The sequence below is a fragment of the Taudactylus pleione genome, unplaced genomic scaffold (genome assembly GCF_031769625.1).
Source record: "Taudactylus pleione unplaced genomic scaffold, aTauple2 ptg000139l, whole genome shotgun sequence".
Classification (NCBI taxonomy): domain Eukaryota; kingdom Metazoa; phylum Chordata; class Amphibia; order Anura; family Myobatrachidae; genus Taudactylus; species Taudactylus pleione.
In genome coordinates, this window is record NW_028284541.1 from 6,474,603 (window position 1) to 6,501,472 (window position 26,870).

The 26,870-nt window shown below is 43.0% G+C and overlaps 1 protein-coding gene across 1 annotated transcript in view; it reads left to right on the forward strand.

Annotated features, from left to right (window-relative positions):
• Nucleotides 1-26,870, forward strand: part of HIF1A (hypoxia inducible factor 1 subunit alpha) — a 51,101-nt gene that overhangs the window by 21,832 nt on the left and 2,399 nt on the right. Inside the window, exons 2-14 of the mRNA XM_088473737.1 lie at nt 5,910-6,100; nt 6,911-7,056; nt 8,292-8,376; nt 9,688-9,800; nt 10,078-10,280; nt 10,841-10,947; nt 12,149-12,296; nt 12,649-12,878; nt 13,441-13,706; nt 16,758-16,880; nt 17,039-17,415; nt 19,455-19,563; nt 25,991-26,117. Coding sequence (XP_088329863.1) covers nt 5,910-6,100; nt 6,911-7,056; nt 8,292-8,376; nt 9,688-9,800; nt 10,078-10,280; nt 10,841-10,947; nt 12,149-12,296; nt 12,649-12,878; nt 13,441-13,706; nt 16,758-16,880; nt 17,039-17,415; nt 19,455-19,563; nt 25,991-26,117 — 2,225 coding nt within the window. The remainder of the gene's footprint in view (nt 1-5,909; nt 6,101-6,910; nt 7,057-8,291; nt 8,377-9,687; nt 9,801-10,077; nt 10,281-10,840; nt 10,948-12,148; nt 12,297-12,648; nt 12,879-13,440; nt 13,707-16,757; nt 16,881-17,038; nt 17,416-19,454; nt 19,564-25,990; nt 26,118-26,870) is intronic.

Genomic DNA, 26,870 nt, shown 5'->3' on the forward strand with positions numbered 1-26,870 from the left:
AGCCCCAGAGGGGTGCGGGCTGAAATCGGCGAAAAGTGTCCTGTTTGGGCGCCCAAACAGCACTTTTCGCGATCGCGCCCACACTTTGGTCGGGGTTAGCCGTTTTACGCGGCTAAACCCGACCACTTTGGGTGTGATCAGCGTGAAACGCTGCCACAATTGAATAGCGGCCCGCGATCTCCTGTCACTTTAGACAGGAGATGCGGGCCGCGAAATCAATTGAATTCCGCCCAATGTATGTACACTGGGTTTGCTTTCAGGCTAAAGTTCCTCTACTCATTTCTTCTCTGGTAAGTAAAAGACGTTTTGAATTGCTTGAGTTATGCACATAAAATCAATGTGCAATAAAAATATCTATAAAGGGGAGGGGGTGGCCTTGATGGCAATGGAGTAGAACGTGTGTCCTAAGCGCTCCAGCTGTTTTATCCTCTACATTGATCCTCCTAGCCTTCAGTGACCTTTCTAGTTTCCTACCTCCGGCCTCTTGTCATAAGCTCCGCGGCTGTATTGAGCTCCAGTGTCCATGCTGTGACCTCCTGCCCAGATTCAGTGTGAAGCCTCCCTACTCCTGATTCGTGGTTCAGCTCTCCTCCGGGGCACTGTGCTGCCTGCTTCTGGTGTTGGGCTTGCTGTGTGTCCTATATGAGTGGACTTTTAGTGCTTGGGGCTGAAGTTATCGTTCCTGCATCTCACTGCCTCTGGGGATTTTTATTATTGCAGTGTGCTCTGAATACTGCTAGACTGTGTGGCCCCCTCATTGTAACTGTGGCCCTTGCATCCTTCTTCTTTATAATGAATAAATGATGCCAGGCTTCAGCAGCTGCCAGATTGAAAATATTTGTTTGTTCTACCCCTGACCGTCAATTCCTACGGCGAATGCTTAGGCTCCTTCTGATGATTCGCAAATATCGCCCTCTTCTAAGGGGCTTCCGGTGTCACCATGAAACATTTTTAACGGGCCATTACTGACTCTCTTAAAAAAGGCTGACTGACAGAGGGGCGGAGGAACATTGATATCTCGCTGCTCCGTCAGGATATGTAGAAGATCAGGGAGTGGATTTGAGAAATGGAGACCCGTATTTCCATGCTTGAGGTTACTAGATCTCCACTCCCAGCACTTTTGACCTCCCTGGAGTCTCAAACACTGGATTGTTGGTATACATGGTTCGACATGGAGGTGCCTTCATCGCAGCAACATTCGCTTTGTTGGTTTGCCTGAAAAGGCGGAAGGTACTAACCCAAAACTGGAATACTGGTTGGCTACCGCCTTTGGATGTGATGCCTTCGTTCCCCAATTCGCTGTTGAACGGGCTCACCATATATACCCACCAGGAGCACCTCCAAGGACATTTCTGGATAAAATTCTACTTTACAAGGACCAGGACACCGTCTTGCGCCTAGCCAGAACCACGGACCCACTGGAATTTAACGGACGTGTTGCTATTTAACTAAACTTTTCTGCTGAGGTACAACAATCCAGGTCAGTGTGTCCAGGTTAAGACTGTTACGGGACTTAAGCTGGATACACACAATATGATTTAGATCATCCTGATGTGGATCGGAATGATATATTGTACACAACGTATAATATGTACTCCCAATCCGTAGTTCATTGCATCGTCCCATCTGCTCTTCTGCACAGCAGATGTGATGATGCAGTGAACGGTGCGGAGCTGTTACATGCAGCACACATTGTGCTGTTGTATGCAGCACACATTGCGCTGTTGTACGACGCACACTATGTATCATTACATCGTATTGCACCATCCCTGGGTCACACATCATATAGTTCTTACGGATTACCCTATGCTTGTTATTTAAAACTTAACTCCTATAACTATTTGTCGTATTGTATCTTATAGTAGAAAAATACCTCATTTATTACCGTATATGTACATTTTATTATCTTAATAGGGAAAGCGCTTGGAAGTTTTTGTTGTTCTACCATTATGTGGGCAGACTCTATTTTGTATTTGTTGCGCATATTTTAAGTTTTCTGTTTTTGTTTTTTTTAACTCTTGGACTGGTTGTGTCTTGACTTTAAGGCACACAGGTGTAGTTACCTCCCCCTCCACCCTGATAGTTAACTTATTTTCACATTTGTCTTTAGTTTAAATAATTTGTTTCCCTAAAGAAACCCTGGGTGGGTGCTGGTCCTTTTATTATACTTTATGCTATAATTCAAGGGGGTTCTCTGTATTGATCTATAAGTCTGTGTTGTATGCCTCAAATTACAGATAGATCCATTAGGTTGTTTTGTTTTCCTCAGTGGTACATTCCATGCTTCCCCTGTTATTTTGCTAGTTGGTTATATTACACCAACCCCCGCTCCTCCTTCTTGGATATACTTTCGAAATGCTGTGAATTCCTAACTGCCCCAATGTTCCTGGTTTTTCAATGCATTGTTAGATAACACTTTAGTTAGGTGGAGAGTGGGTGAACAGCCCCCTTCCTGTGGTTGTACTGTTCTTCCTTGGTCAGTAGCAGAAGTGAGCCTTGTAGATGCCTGGTAAGGCGCACATCCAATACCCAATTAAACAGAGCGATTGAATGATAATGACATCGTTATCGTTCAATCGCTCGTAAATCGGGCATGTAAATGTTGGAAACGACCAGCGATTTGCGCTCCTGCTGGTCGTTTCCGACATTAGTCATCACCCGAACATGCCGGTCAGTCTGCCGATAACGACAGATTGGCCATGTTCATCCTCAATGGAGGGTGCCTGCACTGAACCACTGATCAATTTTTGCTCCTGTTGGGCACGATCAGCTGCCACCTCTGGCATTTCAGCTCGCCCAAATGGCACTTTCCGCAATCGCGCCCAGCACTTTGGCCAGGTGTAGCTGTTTTACGTGGCTAAACCCAGCCTCTGGGTATGATCAGCGTGATAATTGGCATCAATTGAATAGCGCCCCGCAATTTCTCGTCACTTTAGACAGGAGATTGGGCGCGCTAAAACAACTTAAATACTGCCCCTAGAGTCCCCCCATTTCTGTGGAGGAGGTGGAGGCTGCAATTAAATCATTTCCTTCTAGTAAAGTATCTAGTATTAATGTACTTACTATTAAACTTTCTAAGTCCCATCTGAGTTTTTGTCCCTATACTACTGGAAATTCTTGCTGCGCTTTTTAGAGGTTGGCTCATTACCTTAGTCTATGGTGGAGGTTCTGATTCTGCTGATCCCCAAACCTGGTAAGGATCTGGCTTATTCAGATTCTTATTGCCCCATTTCCCTATTGTCTACTGATATTAAAATGTTGGCAAAAATTCTCGCTTTACGTCTTTTTATAAGGTAGTTTTAGAAATTATCCATCCTGATCAAACTGGTTTGATGCCAGGAAAGTTGACTGCCATTAATTTGAAATGTTTGTTTTCTTACCTACAGCTCATTCATGATGGTGTGGGGGGATGCTTTGGTCGTGTCTTTTCAAGTGGCCCAAGCGTTTGATTCGGTTGAATGGCCTCATACGTGGGATGTACTTTCTCGTTTTGGGGTGGACGATGGGTTTATAGGCTGGATCCTTTTGTTGTATTCATGTCCTGCAGCTGAGAGTGTGTTAATGGATAGGTCACTGACACCTTTTCTCTGGGTGTGGTCACTAGACAGGTCTACCTGTTTTCTCCCTCATTGTTTGTTATTGCCATTGTCTCTTGCTGTCCCATGAGCTTATGATCTGGAGTCGGGAGGTTAAAGCTTGCGTTGTATGCCGATATTATGTTCTTATCAGATATGCAATGCTCCCTGACTTTTCTATTGGCAGTGGTGGGTACTTTTGGTTAACTCTCAAGTGTTCTGATTAATTTGACAAGTCCCTGGTTTTCCCTGCCAGTTATGCTACTTTCTCTAAGCCCCAGTCCTATGATTTCCCTTTACGCTAGTGTTTACAGTTTAAATATCGAGGGATTCAGACTACTCATTCTCTTCAGGAATGTGTTTTCCTTAATGTCCAATCCTGTCAGTTATGGGGACGGTGAACCTGATGAAGATTGTTATACAACCAAAATGACTCTGTCCTCCAGCACTCTCCAGTTCAGCTTCCTGTTTCCTTATTGCCTGAAGTTGCTGGACATGAGTATTTTTGTTTTTGCTTTATTTGGGGAAATAAGCGTGACGTATTGCATACAAAACCTTATGCCGTCCCCGGGTAGAAGGGGGCCTTGCCCTTCCGGGTAGGAAGTTATACTATTTGGGTGTCCAGTTGGTGCATCTCCCAGTATGGGTTGTTGCCTCTGACCTAGATTATGTGCATCAGGCTTTACTTAATTAGGCTGGCAGTCCGTTTATTTCGCTCCAGTTTTTATTTGCAGACGGCTGCTTCTTTAGGCAGTCATTGCCTGAGGAAGACCTGTCTGCGAAATGCGTTACAACTGAGTTGGTAAGACTTAATAAAAATAAAGCATAAAATGTAAAAATTTTTTGTGTGTATAATATATATATAATTTTTTTATGATTCTATATTCTGCCGTTATATATACTTTTACGTTTTTTATTTAACATTATTTGCATTGTCTATGAATTGTGAAGCAAATTTCATTGTGTCAACATTGGAATTGGCGTACCTCCAGGGCACACTGATTATATGACAATGATTACACGAAACTCAGCACATGCACTCCTGTGCATGAAATGAACTCCACAATACTATAGGCACCCTCACTGCAAAATCTGGTAGCCAGGCAGCAGAATCTGGTAGCCATGGCAACCTGACCCCTGGGATTTGTCAAGACCTGATGATATAGATCGATATCTATTTTTAATAGCAAATTATTTTATGTCATGATACCCATTCCATATGGGTATCATAACATACTATTTCTCTTATTAATGAATAGCTCTTTCTTGAATAAGGAAAATTGCCCAGCAAGAATGCTATAATACTATGGTTAGTGCCAGAAAAATTACCTATTACTATAGAAATTCAGTGGGGTTTATGGACAGCCCCTATTTTTCCTTGGCTGTAAACTAAAGTAAATTCTCTCACTACAATTTGCGCCAGTCTGTGTTCATTGTTTTCATTCATTTTTAGCGTGACTTCTTAATGTGATGTGTTTTTCTTCAGTGCTCTTTTTATCTTGGGGGAAATCCCAAGAAGCTGAAGGGTTCATGACTAAATACTAGAAAGCTGCAGATGTTGGTGGGTGGACTAATCTGTGCTAGTCTTAGTTTCTGCTCTCACTGAAGCTGGGTACACATTAGACGATATGTCGCACAATCTGGCGGATCTGGTCGACATGTCGTCTACATCGGCAAGTGTGTACCCACTATTTCCGCCCTTGCGTGCTCCCTCTGGGTCGTTCATCACATTGACCAGCATGTACTGCATATCTGTCAATGTGGTGAATGACGCCAGGCAGGTGAATGGAGCCGGTGCCCGACATGTCGGGCGACAGTGTGTAATGTGTACCAGCTGCCCCATATGTCAGGGCGTTGCATTGCTGCGTACACAAGTGAGAACGGAGTTTTGCGTCACTTTCATTGGGATGAGTAAGTTTCTTTTCTTTTTTTTTTTTTTGGAGAAATGACGCCCTCTAGTGTAGTATTGTAAGTACCAGAATATATTACATATACATTGACACAAACTCTAGCTGCAGATTCTTTAGCCATAAACCATTGTGTTAGTAATACCATTGTAGAACACAGGAGAAACAAATCTTGCAACTGAGTGGGATTTGTAGGAGTGCATACAGAACTCATTCAACTAGTTGCAAGGCTTGTTTCAAATGTATTCTACAATGAAATCCACAATAAAATTTATATTCTGATAGTTGTATCATCTTTTTAATGTAGAACCACATTCAGTACATTGCTAGCCAGAGCAAGCTTCTGCAGCTTTGTGTTCATCCTAAATGCAGAGTAAATTGTATCGCTCCTGTTTTCTTAGCTCAATGTGTCAAATCTGATTTGCAGGATCAGTTCTGAGCGTCGGAAGGAGAAATCCCGAGATGCGGCAAGATGTCGGAGAAGTAAAGAGTCTGAGGTCTTTTATGAACTATCCCACCAGCTACCATTGCCTCACAATGTCAGCTCGCACCTGGATAAAGCCTCCATAATGAGACTCGCCATCAGTTACCTGCGCATTAGAAGGCTGCTCGATGCAGGTAAGTGTGAAACACTGGGTAGATAGCGGGTGCTCTGCTCCCATCACTACATTCTCCACTGAGACTCTCTTCACGGAGTGCTAGATAAACATTTAAGGGAGGCTCTTAACGGAACATATATCCTGAACAGTTTGAGTATGATTAACATGTCAAATAGTTTTTTCACAAAAAAAAAAAGATTTATTTTCAAAATGATTAGTTTTTCCCCTGATTCCCCAGACTCTCATTGGCTGCTGTGCCCACTGCCAGAGCCGGGTTGGAGCTAACTCATGAAGGTGGTACCACATCTGGGGGCACTAAGAATTTGGAAACCCTATCCCCCTTTCAAAATCCTGTGTTTGCCACTGAGATTCACTACAGCACCAGATACTATGATGTTGGTGTGTTACAGGTTTAGCTACACAACAGAAAGGCAGCTTCTAAATCTGGGTGTTTGGTTAAAGAGCTGAGGTCTCAAGATATTGAGGAATTTACTTACTTGAGAGTAGTGTTTAGGTCCCAGACGATGTCCAAGAAGTAGACTGTAGTACACCCCTTTTAGTCTCCAGTAAATAATACCAGATGTTTGTTATAGTTGTTATAGCAACCGAAAGCTCAGACATAACATTTTTTTTTTTTTTCCTCTCAAAACTATTTATAGCAATTCCAAATATCCATCATCAAAGGTCAACTCAACAAGATAAATTATTAATACGAAACCATGTTCCGTTATTACAATGATCTTCCTTATAACTGACATATGGTCACAAGGGATATATATATATATATATATATATATATATATCTTTTTTTTTTTTTTGTATCTTTCAGGTGATTTGGATGGGGAGTCTGAAATGGAGAAGCAGCTCAATTGCTTTTATCTGAAAGCGTTGGAAGGATTTGTTTTAGTCCTGACTGAGGAAGGAGATATGATTTACTTATCTGAGAACGTCAACAAGTGCATGGGACTTACACAGGTAGGACAGGGTTCTCCTCTGCTGGGCTCTCTTCAGGGCCTGGTTAAGGGTTCCAGGCACCTTAGGCTAATAAGCTTGTAGCTCCCCATGTGACACACAGCATAGTGTGTATGCATGCTCAGAAAATCGCCATTCATACTGTGCTTCTGCAGGTAACTAAGATTATGCAAAACCTAATCCATGCAAATGTATTAGCAGTAAGTTACATAGTCACATGAGGACAGCCATCTGGTAGTCACTTTAAAAACTTCTCTTAACACTGCCTTGGGCTGGCTAGATAACTAGTGTTCATTCTATTCGAGCATCCTGCACCTGTCGCAACCCGCGCAGTTCCTCTCTTCTGCCTGGAGTGTCGCTCGTTTGCATTAGATAAGTGTGCTAGATGCACCATAGCAGAGAGCAACACTGCAGGCAGGAAAGCGGTACTGCACGGGTTGGTGCAGGCTGCTAGAATAAACGCTAGCTAGATAAGATTAGCCTCTTGAATTAAGCCATGTGGCTGCCACCAACATAGAATGAATTCAGCATTCCTCATTTTATTCCGCAACTGATTGTCACCCCCCCCCCCCCCTCAAGTCCTTGTGCCCTTACTACAAATTAATGGTTTATCAGACACTGGCTATTTTGTAATCTCATACTGTGTACATAAGTTTTGTGCCTTTTACGATGCATTCTAATAAAGGTCTAAGCACTTTTTTTTTTTTTTTTGCTATCCTTCATGTCCTGTCCATCCATGTGTTCCAGCAACATTGTGTGTGTGTATAAAAGCTCTATGGATTTCCTAGTGAGGACAGGTCATCATGTGTCTTAGGGTCTTTTCATGACCTGTGGGGGCATGAAGTCAGACTATAACAGCACAGAGCATGATTATCAGTCGAGATTAGTAATTTAGTGAGGATATTTTGCACTAATAGTTTCATGTTAGGGCAGGCTGTTTCAGACCTGCAAAGTTTTGGCGATATTTTTTTCTTTTAATATTTTCATTTTTTTTTTTTTTTTTTTATCATGGTCAGTTTGCACTCTATAAATCCAAATTTTTTAGAGCTTAGTGTACGAATAGAGCTGTGATGACCATTGATGATTTTATTTTGCTGTGTTTTGTGGTTGAATTAGGGCTAGAAACGCTTGACGGCAAATTCCACTGGCGAACTTTCAAAGCCAACTGCAGATTGGAATTTTTCGAACAGTCTTGAATTCAGCTCATCTGCTTAAAGTGTTTTTGTTTTTTTTTACAGTTTGAACTTACTGGGCACAGTGTGTTTGACTACACCCATCCTTGTGATCATGAGGAACTGAGGGAGATGCTGACCTTCAGAAATGGTAGGTACCCTGTACCATTTGTACCGCTGTCTGTATGGTGGAAACCTTTTACACTGCGATTGAGAAGATGTGTAGATAGTCTCAAGAGATCTTCTAAAAACAATATATTTTTGTTTAGTAATTTGGAGTTACCAATACTTTCTGGTCAAAGCATTGCAGAATGTATGGGAATGAAATATAACCTTTTCATCAGATTCGCAGACAGACTGCCAATTGAACAGAAAGAACCTTTCTGCATTCAAAATGCGAAAGAACTTGGTTTTCATAGCGACTCTTTAGCACAGGCAGTTTAAGCTTTGGGACCAACTGCAGAGTGTCAGACATGAATTTATTAGTTACATAATCTTCAAATTCAATTTCTTTCAAAATAAAATAAATGTACTGCTGTAAGGTGCCAATCCCTATAAATACAATACAGACTTTACAATGTATCCATTGCTTACATACGCTTGATGCAGCCAATATTAATGAGAAGGCAGCCTGTCAGTAGGAACTAGCGCCATTCATGGCCTCATGCCTCGGAGGTGTTACTAGCTTCTATTTTATAGGCTTAAAAATGGCTCCGGTCAAATAGTCTACTCTAAAGTCACCACTGTACAGTATAGAAGCAGTTCATCTATAAAATGGTTAATAACATTCACAAATGAGCATGTATGTATGCTTGTGAAAATAGTAATACCCCTTTTATATCAAAGTCAAGGGTTTGACCTGGGATTTGGATCACGTTTCCAACCCGGATCAGAACCCTTTTACACTGCAGTGGGTCGGCACCGTAAACACAGAAGCCGGGTCAGCACTTACCCGGCTCTTCCTGTGCAGGTGAGCAGTACTTCTTCTTCTCCCTCCCTGACCCTCTTACCTCACTCCGCAGAGGCAGGGAGGGAGGGTGGGTGGGTGGGGTGTGCTGCTCAGCCGGTACTGGTTGCAGTGGACACTTGGAGATTATGTCAGGCGGCAATGCTGCACAATCCGGGTCATTGTGACCCGGATCACGCCAGTCAACCCTGCAAAGTACCCGAGTTGGATCCCCAGGGCCCTGGACCCGGGTGGATCCATTTACACAGACATAGATCCCGGGTTGATGCCCGTTCACGTGCATCAACCCAAGAATTTCAGGTCGGTGTAAAAGGGGTATAAACGGTGGCTGTCAGGTCAGACTGCCAGTCTAATGGTCCGTTCTAGGTGGGAGTGCTGTGGTCTGTATTGGCAAGCCTCGCTCAGTTGTAAATAGATAATATTGTTCTTATTAAATAGTTCTCTTATGAAAATATGTAATTCACATTAACCCACGTATCCTACCACCTCCTATAGGACCAGCAAAAAAGGGTAAGGAACCAATCACAGAGAGGAGCTTCTTCCTGCGGATGAAGTGCACACTGACGAGTCGAGGGAGAACAGTGAATGTAAAGTCTGCCACGTGGAAGGTGGGAAAATGTGACAAGTGTAGGAACAAGATCATTACTCATTGACCATAGTCTCCGGAGTGACTTTAATATTAGGGACAATACTAACTAGTGCGACTAGCCTTTTCTTTTCAAACTCCTTTTTTTTTTTTTTTTTTTTTTTACTTCTATCCTGTTAGTCACTTAGTACTAGAGTGTATCCATCACATACATACAGGGAGGTGCCATTTTTAATGTGTGTGAACACACCTGTATTCTGCAGTTCTGGGAAACCTGAATTATGTTTATCTGTTCTCAGGTTCTTCACTGCACAGGGCACATGCGTGTATATGATTCCTGCAACAACCAGAACCCTTGTGGATACAAAAAGCCGCCCATGACCTGCATGGTGCTGATCTGCGAGCCTATCCCGCACCCATCTAATATTGAGTTTCCATTGGACAGTAAAACGTTCCTTAGTCGCCACAGCCTCGACATGAAGTTCTCATACTGTGATGAAAGGTACGCAACAGAACAGCCATTTGAAATGAAATATAGGTCACTGCAATGATAGTCCTCTATCCTGGTACATCACTGCCACCTATTGGCCGCAGAGTATATTATATTTCCTTCATTTCATGTTGAATATGCCTTCTCATCAGGGGCATATTAATGCCCGAGGGGGCCAATGTGCAGCGGGGCCCTTCTTCTGAGAAGCGGGCCACTCTGCATCTTAGCTTGTGCTGGTAAGCCGGTCCCCCCTCCCACCTGTATGCCATCTTTCCTGTTATATATTCGGGAAGATACGCAAAGGCTCCCACAATGCCACTGTCTCTGCTTTGACTGCACGGTGTCATCTTCCTGAAGATGTCACTGGCAAGGTGGAGCTGCGAAGGAGGAGGGACCAACTTGCTGGCACGGGGCAAGTGTGCTCTGGTTGTAGGGTATGCAGTGCAGGGCACCACGCACCCTGCACCTTTTATAAATAATCCTTTGCTTCTCATTATTTACTTCAGTGAGGCAAAAAATAACAATAAATTAGCATGTCTGGAATGTATGACTTTTATATTTTTGTTCTTTAGGGTAACAGAATTAGCTGGCTATGAGCCGGAGGAGCTCCTGGGGCGCTCAGTGTATGAGTATTATCATGCCTTGGACTCTGACCACCTGACCAAAGCGCACCATAACAGTAAGTGCTGGGAAGAGTATTCAAATGTGGTGGTCCATATTGAGCTTTAAACATTTTTGTTTTGGCTCTCTGTATTATCAGTAGTTCTTTAACGTGTACTTTGTGGCTTAGAGATTTTTATTAGAGAAATGTGCACATGTAGGACGCTCTTTGCCCGGAGGCCTAGGGATTGTAAGCGTGCAAGAATAGGTCCCCTCTTACCCCTGTCTATTAGGTCCTGCCTTATTACTGTTTCTTCACAGTTCTAAAATGCTACGGATTATGCTTGAACTATAAAACTAAATGTTAATAAATAAGATCTGTTGGTTCCTCTGCTCCTGGAGTAGCAGCATGATTTGTCATTATTCTGAGATCCTCACCTTTAGGCTAGTGCAGTGATTCCCAATCTCTGTCCTCAAGGCACACTAACGGTCCCGGATTTGGTGATATCCAGGCTTGAGCACAGATGGTTAAATCAAAATAACTGAGGTACTAATTAAGTCACCTGTGCTCCAGTCTGGCTAGCCTCAAAACCTGGACTGTTAGTGTGCCTTGAGGACCGTGGTTGGGAACCCCTGGGCTAGTGTATCACACAGGTTTCGGAGGACAATGCTTTCTTGCTTAAGCAGCATGACGCCAACCTTAGCAGAAATCTTGTCCTGTAGAACTGTCCGTGGTGTTAATGTTTTGGGGGGCACCTACTTGGAGATGGTATTGTGAACTCTTTCCCACCCAGGGAGCTGGGAACAATAGGATACTTAACCATTGCATCACTGTAATGCTGAGTACACACTAGATGATGTGTATACCCAGTGATGGGTAGTCCATACACAATGCACGGTCTGGTGTACGACCGGCCAATATATCGTGCCGCCGCCGCATCAGATACCTGTTGCCGGACCTTCTGATCTGCCTTGCATGCACAGCAGATCAGAAGATGCGACTAACGACGCTCGTGAGCAAGCGATACTGCGTACACACTGAGCGATGTGGCTGATATATGGTTCCACTCCACGACGGAACGATCTAGATCATCCGATATATCGCTTAGTGTGTACCCAGCTTAAAGCTATGCAAGGCAAGAGTGTTTTAGATAGAACAGACAATATTTTTTGATTCTTTAATTGAAATTGCATACTATGCATACCTAGGCCAGACAGTAGTTTTCTGTTAAAATAAAAAAAAAAATCTTTGTTCATTTTTTTTTTTTTTATTTCCCTAGTGTTCACAAAGGGACAGGTGACAACAGGACAGTACAGAATGCTGGCCAAGCAAGGTGGTTATGTCTGGGTGGAAACACAAGCCACTGTTATATACAACACCAAGAACTCGCAGCCACAGTGTATTGTGTGTGTTAACTATGTACTGAGGTGAGTGCTTTCCATCACAACATTCTTTATGTACATGTCGCCTATTATCTCGCACAGCTAAAGTGCAAATATTAGTAGGCACTGTGCCCGGGGGTTATGCTGCTGTTGGGTAGAGGTAACTTTGAGGATGCCAACTACTACAGTTGTTTTGCGCTGCCAACGTTATTTTAGTTAATTAAACCAATGCGCTTCTGCAGGCGCTGCATGTGAATATACGCTCCATGCTTTAGTCTTTAATTTGTTGGGCCACAGCTTGAAATATTCTTGGTTTGTTAGAAAATACTGATCTATTTCATTCACATCCGATGTCTCCATAGTGATTAATGACTAAAAACCATTTTTCATTCATTAGTGGCATTGTAGAGAAAGAGCTGATATTGTCCCTCGGCCAGACAGAGCCCACTCTTGTGTCTGCAGAGTCTTCTGAAATGAAAATGCCTGCAATCTTTACTAAATTGGATGAAGAGAATAGCTCTGCTGACAGCCTGTATGATGAACTGAAAGAGGAGGAACCTAATGCGCTCACAATTCTTGCTCCAGATGCTGGGGATGAGATCATTACTTTGGACTTCAGTTCTAGTGGTAGGCAATTTAATATTTTAAGACCTCTTAGGGCCTGATTCAGCAAGGATTGCTATTGTGCACGCAGTTCAGCTGCGATAGTATGCTAATTCATTGCTATCGCTGTGCCGTCGCAGCACTACATAAAGACGCCCACTTTGCCCAACACATCCGTTTAGCAAGACTGCAAAAACATTGGTTCAATCGAGCACCATCGCAGCCGCAGGCACACTTGCACAAGCTCTGACCTTACTCAGAAATTGCTTACCTCATCGCACGCTATCAGGCCTCAGGCTACATAGGGCATCGCAGTGGATAATTTACGCATGCCCATGCAATGGCGTTCAAACGCACTGGCACACCTTCGTTTTGCAGACCTCCCCCACTGCGTAGTCACTGTGATCGCAGTGGCTGGTTTGCACACTGCGATGCATGCGCAGTATGCAACAACCTGCCGATTTATGTACGTATTAGCAACTGCGATTACCAAGTTAAATCCGGCCCTTAATTCCTGCTTTTTGGGTTTTGTTATTTTTTAAGATGCTGATAGTAATTTCTTTGAACACCTCCTTTTCTCCTTTAGATTCTGAGCAGCAGTTTGACAATGTCCCATTGTATAATGATGTAATGCTCCACCCGACCAGTAAGCCTGTAGAAAGCATGCTGGTGTCACCTGTTCCAGCGTCAGAGAAGCCGAAGCCTCTGCGCACTGATGCCGACCCTGCCCTCAATAGGGAGGTGGCAGTTAAGATGGAGTCTAGACCAGAACAGCTGCGGTTGGCATTCACCATTCCCCAGCTCTCCAGGTCCTCCAGCCCATCAGGCAGCAGCAGCCAGAACTCTACAGAGGTAAGGACAGGGCTATATTGGGGCTTTTAACAGAAGCCACAGCATAATTAATGTCCACTGAATTTGTAGAGCATTGAGATTTCGCAGTCAATAGCAGTAATGGTGCCAACATACTTGACTATCAGATTAATGAATGACCGGTCACATGGCTAGTTTTGTCAGCCAAATAAAATGATCCATTAGTAGTTATGCCAGACAATCTCATTGCATTTTCAATTGTGAACGAAATTGTTGTAATGTAGCGTGTTTTGGTCTTTTTGTTTTCCCTGTTGCTTCACTTGTGGTTTAATCAATAGAACATAAACAAGAGAAAAGCATTTACGCTGAGGTTGCAGAAGTCATGTGATAGCAGTATTTAAAGGTAGTGGTGGTTGGCGTCAACGTACTGTGACGTCTTGGAAATTGCCAGACCGGCATCAGTTGTAATCTTGACATCTCGTGAGTCAGTTGGAAAACCAACTAAGCTGCTCATGGCAAGGCGACGTGAATTATTGAAGTTTGAACAGGGCATGATAGTGGGTGCCTGACGGATGGGACATTCCATTTCTGAAGTTGTGCGGACATTCAACATTCCTCGATCTACGGTGTCATGCATGTACCTGAAATACCTCATGGAAGGCGTTACCACATACCGTGGACAGCACAGTGGCCATCCACGGGTGCTTAATCGTGACCGGCACCAATCACATCCACATTCAATGCAGGATGTAGCAGATGTATATCCAGCAGGTCAGTGCAACGTTCTTTAGCTTCCATGGGATATGGGAGCAGAAGGCCCACCAGACTGCCTCTGTTAACACTAAAACACCAGACACCGCGCAATACCTGGGCTTGTGACGTCTCTTATTGGACCCTGGACGACTGACATGTGGCGTGGTCCGATGAGGCACTGTTCCAGTAGTTTTGGGCTAATGGTAGGGTTCGGGTGTGACGCAGACCACATGAGGCCATGCACCTATGTGTCAACAAGGCACCGCGTAGGCTGGTGGTGGTTCCATAATTGTGTGAGGTGTGCTCATGTGGCATGGGTTGGGTCCACTGGTCTGCCTGAACACGTCATTGACCAGTAACTATGTTGCATTTCTTGATGACCAATTGCAGCACTTCCTGGGATTAATGTAACCCAACTACAATGGAATATTCCAACAGGATAATGCATAAGTGTCATTGGTCCCAAGTTGTCCAGAATTGGTTCAAAGAGCATTCTGGACAGTTCCGATAAATGGTGTGGCAACCAGGTTCGTGAACCCAATCAAGCGTTTATGGGACGTAGTGGAGAGGTCCATTCGCACCCAAGCTCCTGCCCCTACAAATATCAGGGAGCTGTGGGAAGCTATCTGGACAACACTAGTCAACATCTCTTCAGAGGTGTTCCGTTCACTTGTGAAATAGATGCCACATCGAGTTGCTGCACTTCGCCGGGCTAGAGCGGACGATGTCCTACTACTAGGCAGCTATCCCATGATTTTTGGGACTTCAGTGTACATTGTTTGGGCGTTCTCTAAATTATGAAGGGTCATTTAAAACTCCATATTCTTTATTGGTATTCTTTTAAAATAAGTCATTTGTACGAGGACTGAATGAAAAGTAATGAGACTGATTTTGATTTATATTTATTTTTATATTCAGAATCCAATGACTCCACAGGATCTGAGCGTTTTTCTTTTTCAAAGTAGCGTCCTTCACATTCAATAAATATTTGCAGCGTTTCAACGACGATTCAAAGATATGCAGTGTTTTGTGACATCACTTTTAATGTTACAGCTGTGGCATTTTTCACTTCATCTGAGAACTTCTTTCCCCACTGTTGTTTTTTCAGGGTTGGCAATGCCCAGAAATCACAGGGCGCTAAGTCCGGGCTATATGGAGGGTGTGCCAGTGCCATGCCATTAATTTCAGTCAGTGCGGCCAATGCAACAGCAGTAACATGTTGTCAGGCATTGTCTTGGTGCTAAAACCACTGTTTCTTCAGCAAATGTGTTTAATTCCTCATGGCTCCACGCAAATGGGTTTTTAGGACGTTTGCATAGTAGTCGCCATTGATTGTCTGTCCATGGGGAACCCAGTGCTGTAGGATCATACTGTGCGCATCAAAGAACAGCAGAAGCATGACTTTACACGCCGAAGGAATCGCAGAAAATCTTTTGGGCAGAGGTGAATATGTGAGTTTCCATACACTGGACTGTTGTTTGGATTCCAGATCATAATGACTAATCCATGATTCGTCACATGACACAATCGATGTTAGGAAATCGGGTATCCTCTCCAACATTCCAATGGTGTTCTTTCATGATTCAACTCGTTGTCATATCTGCTCTTCTGTGAGATTTCTGGGTACCCACCTGGCACACACATGATGCATTTTCTGTTCCTTTGTCACAATAAGCTGAGCCTGTTGGAATGAGATGCCAAGTGAAGCCGAAAGCTTGTTTAAAGTTAGCCTTCTGTCATTTTGCAACATCTCCGCAGCTCTGGCAATGTTGTCATCTGTAACCACGATGGAAGGTCTCCCAGAACGCGTATAGTCAGTCACTCGCGTATTACTTTTTTTGAAATGCTTCCACCACCGAAATACCGCAGCACGGCTAATTGTTTCTACACCGCATGCTTGCCGTAACATTTCATGAGTTTAATTTCCGATTTTTTCCAAGTTTAACACAAAATTCAATCACACATCTGACGTAATCTCAGACACGTCTTCCTCATCCGCCATGACGAAACGTACGAAGATCTTCCACTCACTGTGACCAAACAAGACTGCAGTAGTCGAACCGCAGGTTCAGACACATCGATGTATGAGCTTCACAATAACCAGCATATCGTTGCCACTTCTGCCTATGGGACAGAAAAATAGAGGCAGTCTCATTACTTTTCGATCAGCCCTCGTATATACTACATCCACCGTTGCAGATGGTTTTTATGTACTTTGGTTAATTTTTTCTGTTATAAATGGGACCTTATGAAACCTTCTCAAATTTATAAATCTACTGAACAATTAAATGTGCCATTGGTTTTTATTAAGCGGCCACCCTTGTTTCTTTATTTCTGCAGCCCGGTACTCCCGCCGAGTATTGCTTTGATGTTGACGGTGAATTTTCCGGAGAGTTCAAGATGGACTTGGTAGAGAAACTTTTTGCTATAGACACAGAAGCAAAGACTCCATTCTCTGCACAGGTGCATATATATGCATTACTGACAGTGTGCCTGGAGCGTTGTCGTACATTCATACTTGCATATTTCATTGGTATTCTGGTTTAACTAAACCTATAATGGTGGTTACACAATCACCTTGGTCCAGGCAGTGTGATGAAGAATCTTTCTTTTTATTACAGGAAACGGATTTAGATTTGGAAATGTTGGCACCATACATCCCAATGGATGATGACTTCCAGCTGAGAAGCTTTGACCAGCTTTCTGCCTTAGAGAGTGAATCTGTGCAGCCCCTAGGAAGTATGACCAATCTGTTTCAGCCGTCCATTGCACCTACCACCGCTGACTTGAAACCAATTACAACCGAAGCAATGAACGACCCAAAAACCATCATTGTCCAGTCACCCGCACGAGGGGTTAAAGATCTCCAGAGTGCCCCTGCCTCCCCGTATAATGGAAGCCGTAGTCGCACAAGTTCTCCTGTAAGACTGGATAAAACAGTAGAAAAGGACCGATCCCGTCCGGGAACTCCAAATATATCTGCTTCATTAAATAAAAGGTAATTCATTAAGATGAATAACACCAGTTTCTTTAATCAACATAACAATGAAAAATTGTCACCTGACAATTTTGTGATATATGACCTAACCTAACTGAAGACCTTGGGCTAAATGTATTAGAGTGAGAGTTTAAAAAATGTGAGCGTTTAGCAGTTAACTCACATTGGTCGAGGTTTTTTATCTTCAAACTGGGAAAACATCTGAGTTTTTTTTTTTTTTTTTTTTTTTCTGGAGTATAAAAACATTCAAGTTTGCATGTTCTCGGACTCTTACATTGGGCGAGTATAAAAAGTGTGAAAGTTTACTGCTAAACTCATTTTGTAAACTCACCCGATTAAATTTGTCTCCTTTAATGCATTCATTTATATACCATTTAAATACCTTTTTACTAAAGCCAGCAAAATGCTGTTTCACATCACGTAGCGATTTCAGCCATTTGGAAATCTGCAATTAGTATGACTGCAATTTTTTTTTTTTTTTTCAGCTTCTGAATGACTGACTGCTGAGTCTTTGTGGTGTCTTAGGGGTATATTTACTAAAGTGCGGGTTTTTGGAAGTGTAGATGTTGCCCATAGCAACCAATCAGATTCTAACTCTAGAAGGTGCTAGATAAATGTTAAGAAGAATCTGGTTGCTATGGACAACATCTCCACTAAAACTCTGCGCTTTAATAAATATACCCCTTAGAATAGTGATTTTCAACCTTTTTTAACTCGCGGCACACTACACAAGATTTTAAAATTGCCAAGGCACACTATCCGGCGATGCGGTGTGCGCGGACTATGAAAAAACACACTACATTAGTTCCTACAGGAACAAAACACACTACATTGGCCCCCACAAGAATAAAAACCACACTACATTGGCCCCCACAAGAATAAAACAATCCCGTTGGCTGGCCTAACAGAAAAAAAACCCCACATTGCTCCCCACAAAAAAAACAACCATACCACATTGCGCCCCACAGAATTGCTCCCCCCAGAAAAAGAAACCTATGGCTGGCCCCACAGAAACAAAAAACAAAACAAAACACATTGTTCCCAACTAAATAGGCAAATATATGGCTGGATAACATATGGCTGGTTCTCACTAAAAAAAATGACATGACTGGTTCCCAGGAAAAATAAACTATGGCTGGTCCCCATGAAACCAACATTTCTTCCCCCCCCCCCCCCCCTTGTCACTCACACTGCAGCAGGATCGCATGCGGGCGGGCTTCCAGGCAGACTGCAGAGCCTTCCTGGACAGAGCGCGGGCTGGCTGATTGGCGCAGGGCGTTGGCTGGCAGAGCGGGCTGGGGGGCAGTGGACAACGCGGCGTGCGTGACCTGTGATGTCACGCCGCCGCATCTTTGCAGGTCACTACCCGGTCGCGCCTGAGTCTCCCAGAGGAGCTCAGCGGCCCGGGATGCTGAAGTACAGTAAAATGTGCCCGGTGGCTCTGACAGCCCCGCGGCACACTTCACAACCGGCCACGGCACACTAGTGTGCCGCGGCACATCGGTTGAAAACCGCTGCCTTAGAATCTAACAGCAGCCCGTTGTATATGGGCACTGGACTATTATTACAATGGGGCCTCCAAGTCCTGTGTTTAGTATTGGTAAAAGGTACAGCAACCAGTGTCTGTCCATGGTACTGTACAGAGTTGGTGGTAGTTCCAACAGCTAGTTACATATGTGGGTGGTGGGCTTTGCATTTCAGGGCTGCTTGACTGTTTCAGTACAGCCCTGCTTATACCAGTGTGCCAGTCTGTACTTGTAGTATGACTGACTTATTTTGCATTATAAAATCCTGATCAAGTCTCTGCAAATATAAACAGCAGAATGAGGAATAGCTTTAATAGCTCCTTTAAACCTATGGCAAAATGCTGAGCAAATTTTGCTGCTTGTGCAAAACTGACTCTTGTGTAGGACCTAATTTCCATGTAAGTATTGATAGTGGCAGATGCGTCAGGTAGTGCAAACAAACCGGTAACATTTTGGTAACTGCATTAAGTCACTTTAGTGCCCATTGACAAATGTGGGTTTTCTGTTTTACAGACCTGCAGTTCTGGATGAGGAATTAAATCCGAAAATGATTGCATTACATAATGTCCAGAGAAAACGTAAAATCGAAAGTGATGGCCCTCTGTTTCAGGCAGTGGGAATCGTAAGTATAACGTCTTATGTTTTAGTAAATGGTTACCGCACCAATTGGCCCACAATGGTGTTTGCCATTTAGTGGGCGGGACTGATGGTAAGCATGTAGATCCAGTAGCAACTAGAGACCTCATTGCACCAGTGGTGTCCCTAGAGCACAGGTTCTCAAACTCTGTCCTCCGGACCCCAAACAGTGCATGTTTTCCATGTCTCCTCACAGAATCACAAGTGAGATATTAGCGCCACCTGTGGATCTTTTAAAATGTGTCAGTGAGTAATGAATACACCTGTGTACCACCCTGGTGACCTGCAAAACATGAACTGTGTGGGGTCCTGAGGACCGAGTTTGAGAACCACTGCCCTAGAGCCTACCAAATTAATATGCTGTATTCTCAATATTCAGTCAGAAAGGAGTCAGGACCTGGCGCTTAATTAGGAGTTATTTAAATGGTCCGGCACTGCAGCTGTCTAATGAAAAGGGAATTGTGCTAGGTTTCCCAAAAGACGCTAATGGGTGTATAGAAGACAGCGTAAAGGTGCATACACACACAACGATTTTTTGAACTATTACCGTTAAACGATATCGTTTAACGATAATCGTTTGAAAAAATCGTTCACTTTCTGAGTCAAACGATGAACGATTATCGTTCATGCGCGTTCACGTTTGTCGTTTGTAGTTTGTAATTTGTAGTTCAGTCAGACTTGCAGACTTGTCAACTGAACGATTTTCAGTAAGTTAATATGCAAGAATCGTTCATTACATTTAGTAAATGAACAACTTTAGTAAATGATTTTAGTTAATTTTTTCAAGGGAAAAAATCGTTTACTAAAATCGTTCATTAACTTAATCGTTTGTGTGTGTGTGTATGCAGCTCAAGTGTTAACCAAAAGTAAAGTCAAGTATTCATGCGAGAAAAAATTTATTTATTTATTTTTTTATCTAGAAAAATGGGAGACAAAAATACAAAGCAAAAACAAGTACACACAGCATGAATCAACAAAAAATCAGTGAAGTGTTATGGTGCATACACACGATCAGATTTTTCCTTCAGATATGAACGATAACGATTTAAAAATCGTTCAGTCGTTCATATCTGAAGGAAAATCGTTCATATCTGACATGCCTGAACGATGGACGATCAACAATGCGCGTTCCCGATGGTCAGATAACGATTTCTGACATCTGATGGGTTTGCAGTCAGACTTGGACGATTCCATTCATTTTAATGCAGTCAAAAATCGTTCAATCGTTCAAATCGTTCAAAACTTTGTTAAAATCGTTCAAATCGTTCAGATCGTTTAATCGTTCAATCGTTCATCTGACAAATCTGACAAGTCTGACAAATCTGACCGTGTGTACGCTCCATTAGATTACAAAGTAATGGAGCGTACACACGGTCAGATTTGTCAGACTTGTCAGATGAACGATTGAACGATTGAACGATTTTAACAAAGTTTTGAACGATTTGAACGATTGAACGATTTTTGACTGCATTAAAATGAATGGAATCGTCCAAGTCTGACTGCAAACCCATCAGATGTCAGAAATCGTTATCTGACCATCGGGAACGCGCATCGTTGATCGTCCATCGTTCAGGCATGTCAGATATGAACGATTTTCCTTCAGATATGAACGACTGAACGATTTTTAAATCGTTATCGTTCATATCTGAAGGAAAAATCTGATCGTGTGTATGCACCATTACAGTAAATAGAAAGTTTTTCAAACCACTTTTAGTATTGTTATATTTTAACTGTTACATTTTATAGAGTAAACCACAGTAATCTATCATGAGGAGGGAAGTTGGGGACAGGGGAGGGGGGGAATAAAAAAGACAAAGAGAAAAAAAACAAACAAAATCCCATATACAAGATAGCAATAAACAGAGCATATAAAATTGGGTGAGGTGCAAAGAGCTCACATCCTGCAGATAAAGCCGCCAATGGTACCAAAATATATCAGGATATTGGCTGTGGAGATAGGGGAGCCAAAAACTCTGGATATCGTAAGAGTTGCCTCAAACTGTTAAGTCATATAGACTTATTTAAATAAAATCAATAATCGAATTACAAGTACTATCGGAGAAATAATAACAAACAAAATTAGTAGTCACAGTGGGCATAGTGTGTATGTGTGTGTGTATGTATATATATATATATATATATATATATATATATATATATAGTATTTATTTTATTAACAGTTTCTTATATAGCGCAGTATATTCCGTTGTGCTTTACAATTGGAACATTAATAGAACAAAACTGGGTAATAACAGACAGATATATAGGTAGGAAGGCCCTGCTCGCAAGCTTACAATCTATAATAGACATCATACACGGTGATAAATCACAGTGTAATGGATTAGAGTAAGTTGAAAGGAGAGAGAAGAAAAGAGAAATAAAATAAACTCAGAAGGGTTGGAGGGGGAATGGATTTGGGGACAAGGGGAGGGGCGTGAGCTGGGAAGAGAGAAAAGAGAGAAGAAAAATGATGGACTAATAACAGGGTTGACAATTAGTGATTAGGCGAGGCCAGGACAGGTCGCATTGTGGATCCTATACCATAGAGACCAAATATTGTGAAACTTGTCCACTGTATTGTTTTGAAGGCTAGAAATGTATTCCATTTTGGACACAAACCAAACACGATTGAGGAGCTCCTGCTGAGTCTGAGGGGAAGGGTGTTTCCAGGCCTTTGCAATCTGGAGTTTAGCTGCACAAGAGATATGCATAATCGGTTTATTGTCAGACTTTGATAGCTGGCATATCGGGGCACATAGGAGCAATGAGGCCGGGGACAGGGGGGGGGCACAGTGGGAAGAAAAATATTTTTTAATGTCTAAAAATCCTTAACACATAATAAACACTAAAATTACAAATTGGTTGCATATTGGTACAATATAAATATATAAATAAAAAATGCAAATATTACAAATGGATATACTGCTCAAAGTTCTAGTGCTGCACAAAGCTCCTTTTTATATAGGAAATACCATGATCTAAATAGACATTGCCCAGTGTCATATGACAGAAGTGTAGTTTATACACATTATAAAAACCGGCACATGTTTCAACAACCATTTGGTTCCTTGATGTAACCAAATGGTTGTTGAAACGTGCCGGTTTTTATAATGTGTATAAACTACACTTCGGTTATATGACACTGGGCAATAGCATCTGCAGCAGTCTTTATATAATCTCCGCTGTGTGCCTATATCTATTGGAATATGTGAACTTCCACATATAATACAAGAGTGGTTCAATAAATAAGGTAACAAGGCCTCTCATTGCGTAAATGTATTCAACATATATACAGGTTGAGTCTCCCATATCCAAAATGCTTGGGACCAGGGGTATTTTGGATATCGGAATATTCCGTATTTTGGAATAATTGCATATTATAATGAAATGTCTTGGAAATGGGACCCAAATATACACACAGAATGCATTTATGTGTTGTTATATACACCTTATACACACAGCCTGCAGGTCATTTTAGACAATATTTTTTATAATTTTGTGCATCAAAAAAAAGTTTGTGTACATACATGAAATTCATTTATTTTTCATATACACCTTATACACACAGCCTGAAGGTTATTTTATACAATCTTTTTAATAATTTGTGCCTTAGACAAAGTTTATGTACATTAAACCATCAAAAATCAAAGGTTTCATTATTTCAGTCATGCTGAAAATATTCCGGAATATTTGGATATGGGAGACTCAACCTGTGTGTGTGTGTGTGTGTGTGTGTGTGTATATATAATATATATTAGGGATGTGCAGGCTCGGATAGGTTCGAGTTTGCACGTTGAGTTCGGATTTTTCCCTCCAAAAAAACGGAACTCAGAAAGAGGCTAAACGTCATCTTACATGGACGAACATCATCATTCCTGGACTTTTGTGCAGCGTCAAATTAAGAGGCAAATTGCCCACCGCGCTGCAATACAAACAATAAGGCCGCACTGCTGTGTCTTGAGACAATACAGTCCGCAACGTATAATCTATTTCAGATTTATTCATATATGTAAAATATAAAAACATACCATATGCACACATTATCACAGCAGTGAATAATAAAACTTCATATAGAACAAAAATAAATTGTACCAATTGTATCTGTTCCAGCCACAGTGCTCACAAGAAATACCTTACTTATAATGTTTTACTTATATGAATACATCTAAAATAGATTATACATTGTGGACTGTATTGTTTCAAGACACAGCAGTGCGGCCTTCTTTATTTTTTGTGAAGCCATTGTCCATGCTATGCTGCTAATGAATATTGTCATTTTGCGGCTCAAGTATATAGTAGAATAGTACAGCCAAGGCTGCCGGGTAAATCCTGCTTCTAGCCTGCAAGTGCAATTTCTGCTGAAGTTTCCCGTAAAGTGCTCTAGCAGTTGAATGCTTGCTATACACTGTCATTATAATAGTGGACTCCTAAGGTTGTAAACAGGGGTGTATCTAGGGGTCCGAGTGCCCCTGGCAAACTAAGGGACTGGCGCCCCCCTCCAATGATTCAATGATTGCTCCCACAGGATATAAAATATCACACACTGATTCATTGCCAGAAAATGGATAAAAACAAACATTAATTCCACCCAGCCCCCCTACGGAAGACTAAGTGACCTCACCTGCTGGGCTGTCACAGATAGCTGCAGAGCTAATTGCAGGAGACCAGCCTCCAGTCGCTTCAGAAAGTCCAGACCAGTGAATGTCTCCCTCCAGAAAGTCAAGACCAGGCCAGTGGGTTGGAACTTGGTCCCACTCCCTCCGTCAGCCCCTCATCACCGTCCTCAGCCCCTCATCAGCCTCTCATCACCCACATCACCTTCCTCAGACCACATCACCTACCTCAGTCAGCCCACAGCCACATCACCTTCCTCAGCCAGCCCCTATCACCTTCCTCAGCTAGCCTCTTCACCTACCTCAGCCCCCATCACTTTCCTCAGCCAGCCCCGATGACCTTCCTCGGCATCCATCACGTTCCTCGTACCAGCCCCATCACCTACCTCAGTTCACAGCCACATCACCTTCCTCAGCCAGCCCCCATCACCTTAGCCCTCATCACTTTCCTCAGCCCTCATCACTTTCCTCAGCCCCCATCACCGCCCTCACCCAGCCCCCATCACCCCATCACAGACAGATCCCAACTTCCCCGGCCCGAGTCCTCTGCTGTATACTTCTCCTGTCTGCCTGTTTGTCCTCACCCCCGCAGGTCCCGGCCGCCAGAGTCAGCAGAGCAGCATGTGCCTTGACCGCTCCCTGACCTCTGCTATGAAGGACATCTAGATGCTGCCATTAGGCGTGTGTCCTCTCTATCAAAGCACGCATGGTGTGTGATGTCACACATCACTAAGGGGTCACGCGGCCGCCCAGAGCTGCCAGATCCAGACTGAGTCTGTCACTCTGTAGTGATTGTGACAGACTCAGTGTCTATGTGTATACTAAGCGCCGGGTAGCTGGGAAATCACTGGGACGGGCAGCAGGGAATCGGTGTGCCCACAAAGGGATAGAACTGGCTGCGGTTGGCACCACCGGGCGGCAATGGCGCCCCCCCCCTCGGTCGGCGTCCCTGGCGAGTGCCATCCTGGCCAATAGGAAGATACGCCCCTGGTTGTAAAATACAACCTATTAACACGGCAGTGTTACTGTTTACAGTGTAAACTTGTAAACTCCGCATTTCCGGTTGTTGAGTGTACCTTTCTATATCATGCTATTTAATAATTAAAATCTGTGTAATGCTGGCCATACACTGAATGAGTAAGCACATGATCTGACCAGTGGGTACGATGGGCTGACTCTTAACACTTTAATAATGCCTTTATACAAGGAATGATTTCTGGGCATGATGTGTATTACAGCAAATGCAAATGTGTTTTATTCAGTTTTCAGTGTTGACCAATTACCATTCATGCACATACACTGTACAATAATGATTCAGAACTGTTGTGCATCAACCGGATTGTAACTAATATCATTCAGTGTATGGTCAGCTTAATACACTATACCTAGTTCTCAATACTCATAGCATCTATACTCCTATAGCCAATGGCAGTCCTCAATGTATTGCTGCCTGAGGCAAGCCTTTTGGGTCACCTCTGATATCCTCTTGCAACGCACTGTTACCCCCATTCACTCTCTGAGGTTTTATCGACCACCTGCGAAATAAGTCAGTTGGAAAATGTTGCAGTGCTATCTGCTCCCACAAAGCATCCTGCCTGGGAAGCACGTGTAGCCTTACTGCATGGCCTGGTCCTCTTGGCACCTCCCTAACAGTAAAGTTCTATGACTTTCACTTGAGTGCCTCTTATTTGCTCTTCAAAGTAAATTTAATTTATTTGTATGTGACACTTAATTCTAAAATTGTATCTTGAGCCTAATATTTTTTTAATGCTTTAATGAGTCATTCTCTTTCAATTGCAGGGAGCCTTATTCCAAACAAATGTTGACCCAGGGCCAAGCTCTTCTCTCTTGTGGAAACGTGTAAAAGGCTTAGACCTGGAAAAGCCAACTGGAGCCGAGCAGAGAACAATCCTCTTATTGTCCACAGGTACTTATGCATATTGTGCTACCTGAGAATGTTTCACCACTTGCGTACAGAGGAAATTGTACTGCATAATTATGTTAACCAATCAAACTGCATGTTCCTGTGGAATCATTGAGGGCTTCAAGGAGATTTAAGCTGGGTACACACCAGGTTGACGCGGCGACCTGTCTAAAGCTGCCCATCCACTAGCAGACCTCAAAATTACTGCACGATTAAGACATTGTAATCGTGCAGTCGTTTGTCAGTCTGTGATGTGCCTACACTAAACGAGCAGTCATTCAGTGTAGGCACGTCAATCATCTGCAAATATGCTGAACCTGATATCGTCAGGTTGTCCAGCATGTTTGCCCGATGATAGACGTCTAAACGATCAGCGGGAGCGAGTATCGCTGATTGTTTTAGGCATTTTTGCAAATGATTGAACGATAATGATATCGTTCAATCGCTCAACTTAATCGTCTAGTGCTGGGGTGTCCAACCTTTCACCTTCCCTGGGCCACATTAGAAGATGAAAACTTGGTTTGGGCCGCACATAAAATAAAATAACAGTAACGTAGTAGTAGTACCCCCCCCCTTGTAGTGCCCCCAGTAGTAGTAGTCCCCCCCCCCCCCCCCCCTTGTAGTGCCCCCATAGTAATCCACCCCCCTGGTAGTGCCCCCAGTAGAAATCCCCCCCTGGTAGTGCCACCATAGAAATCCCCCCCCTGGTAGTGCCCCCATAGTAATCCCCCCCCCCTAGTAGAGAGACTTAATAAA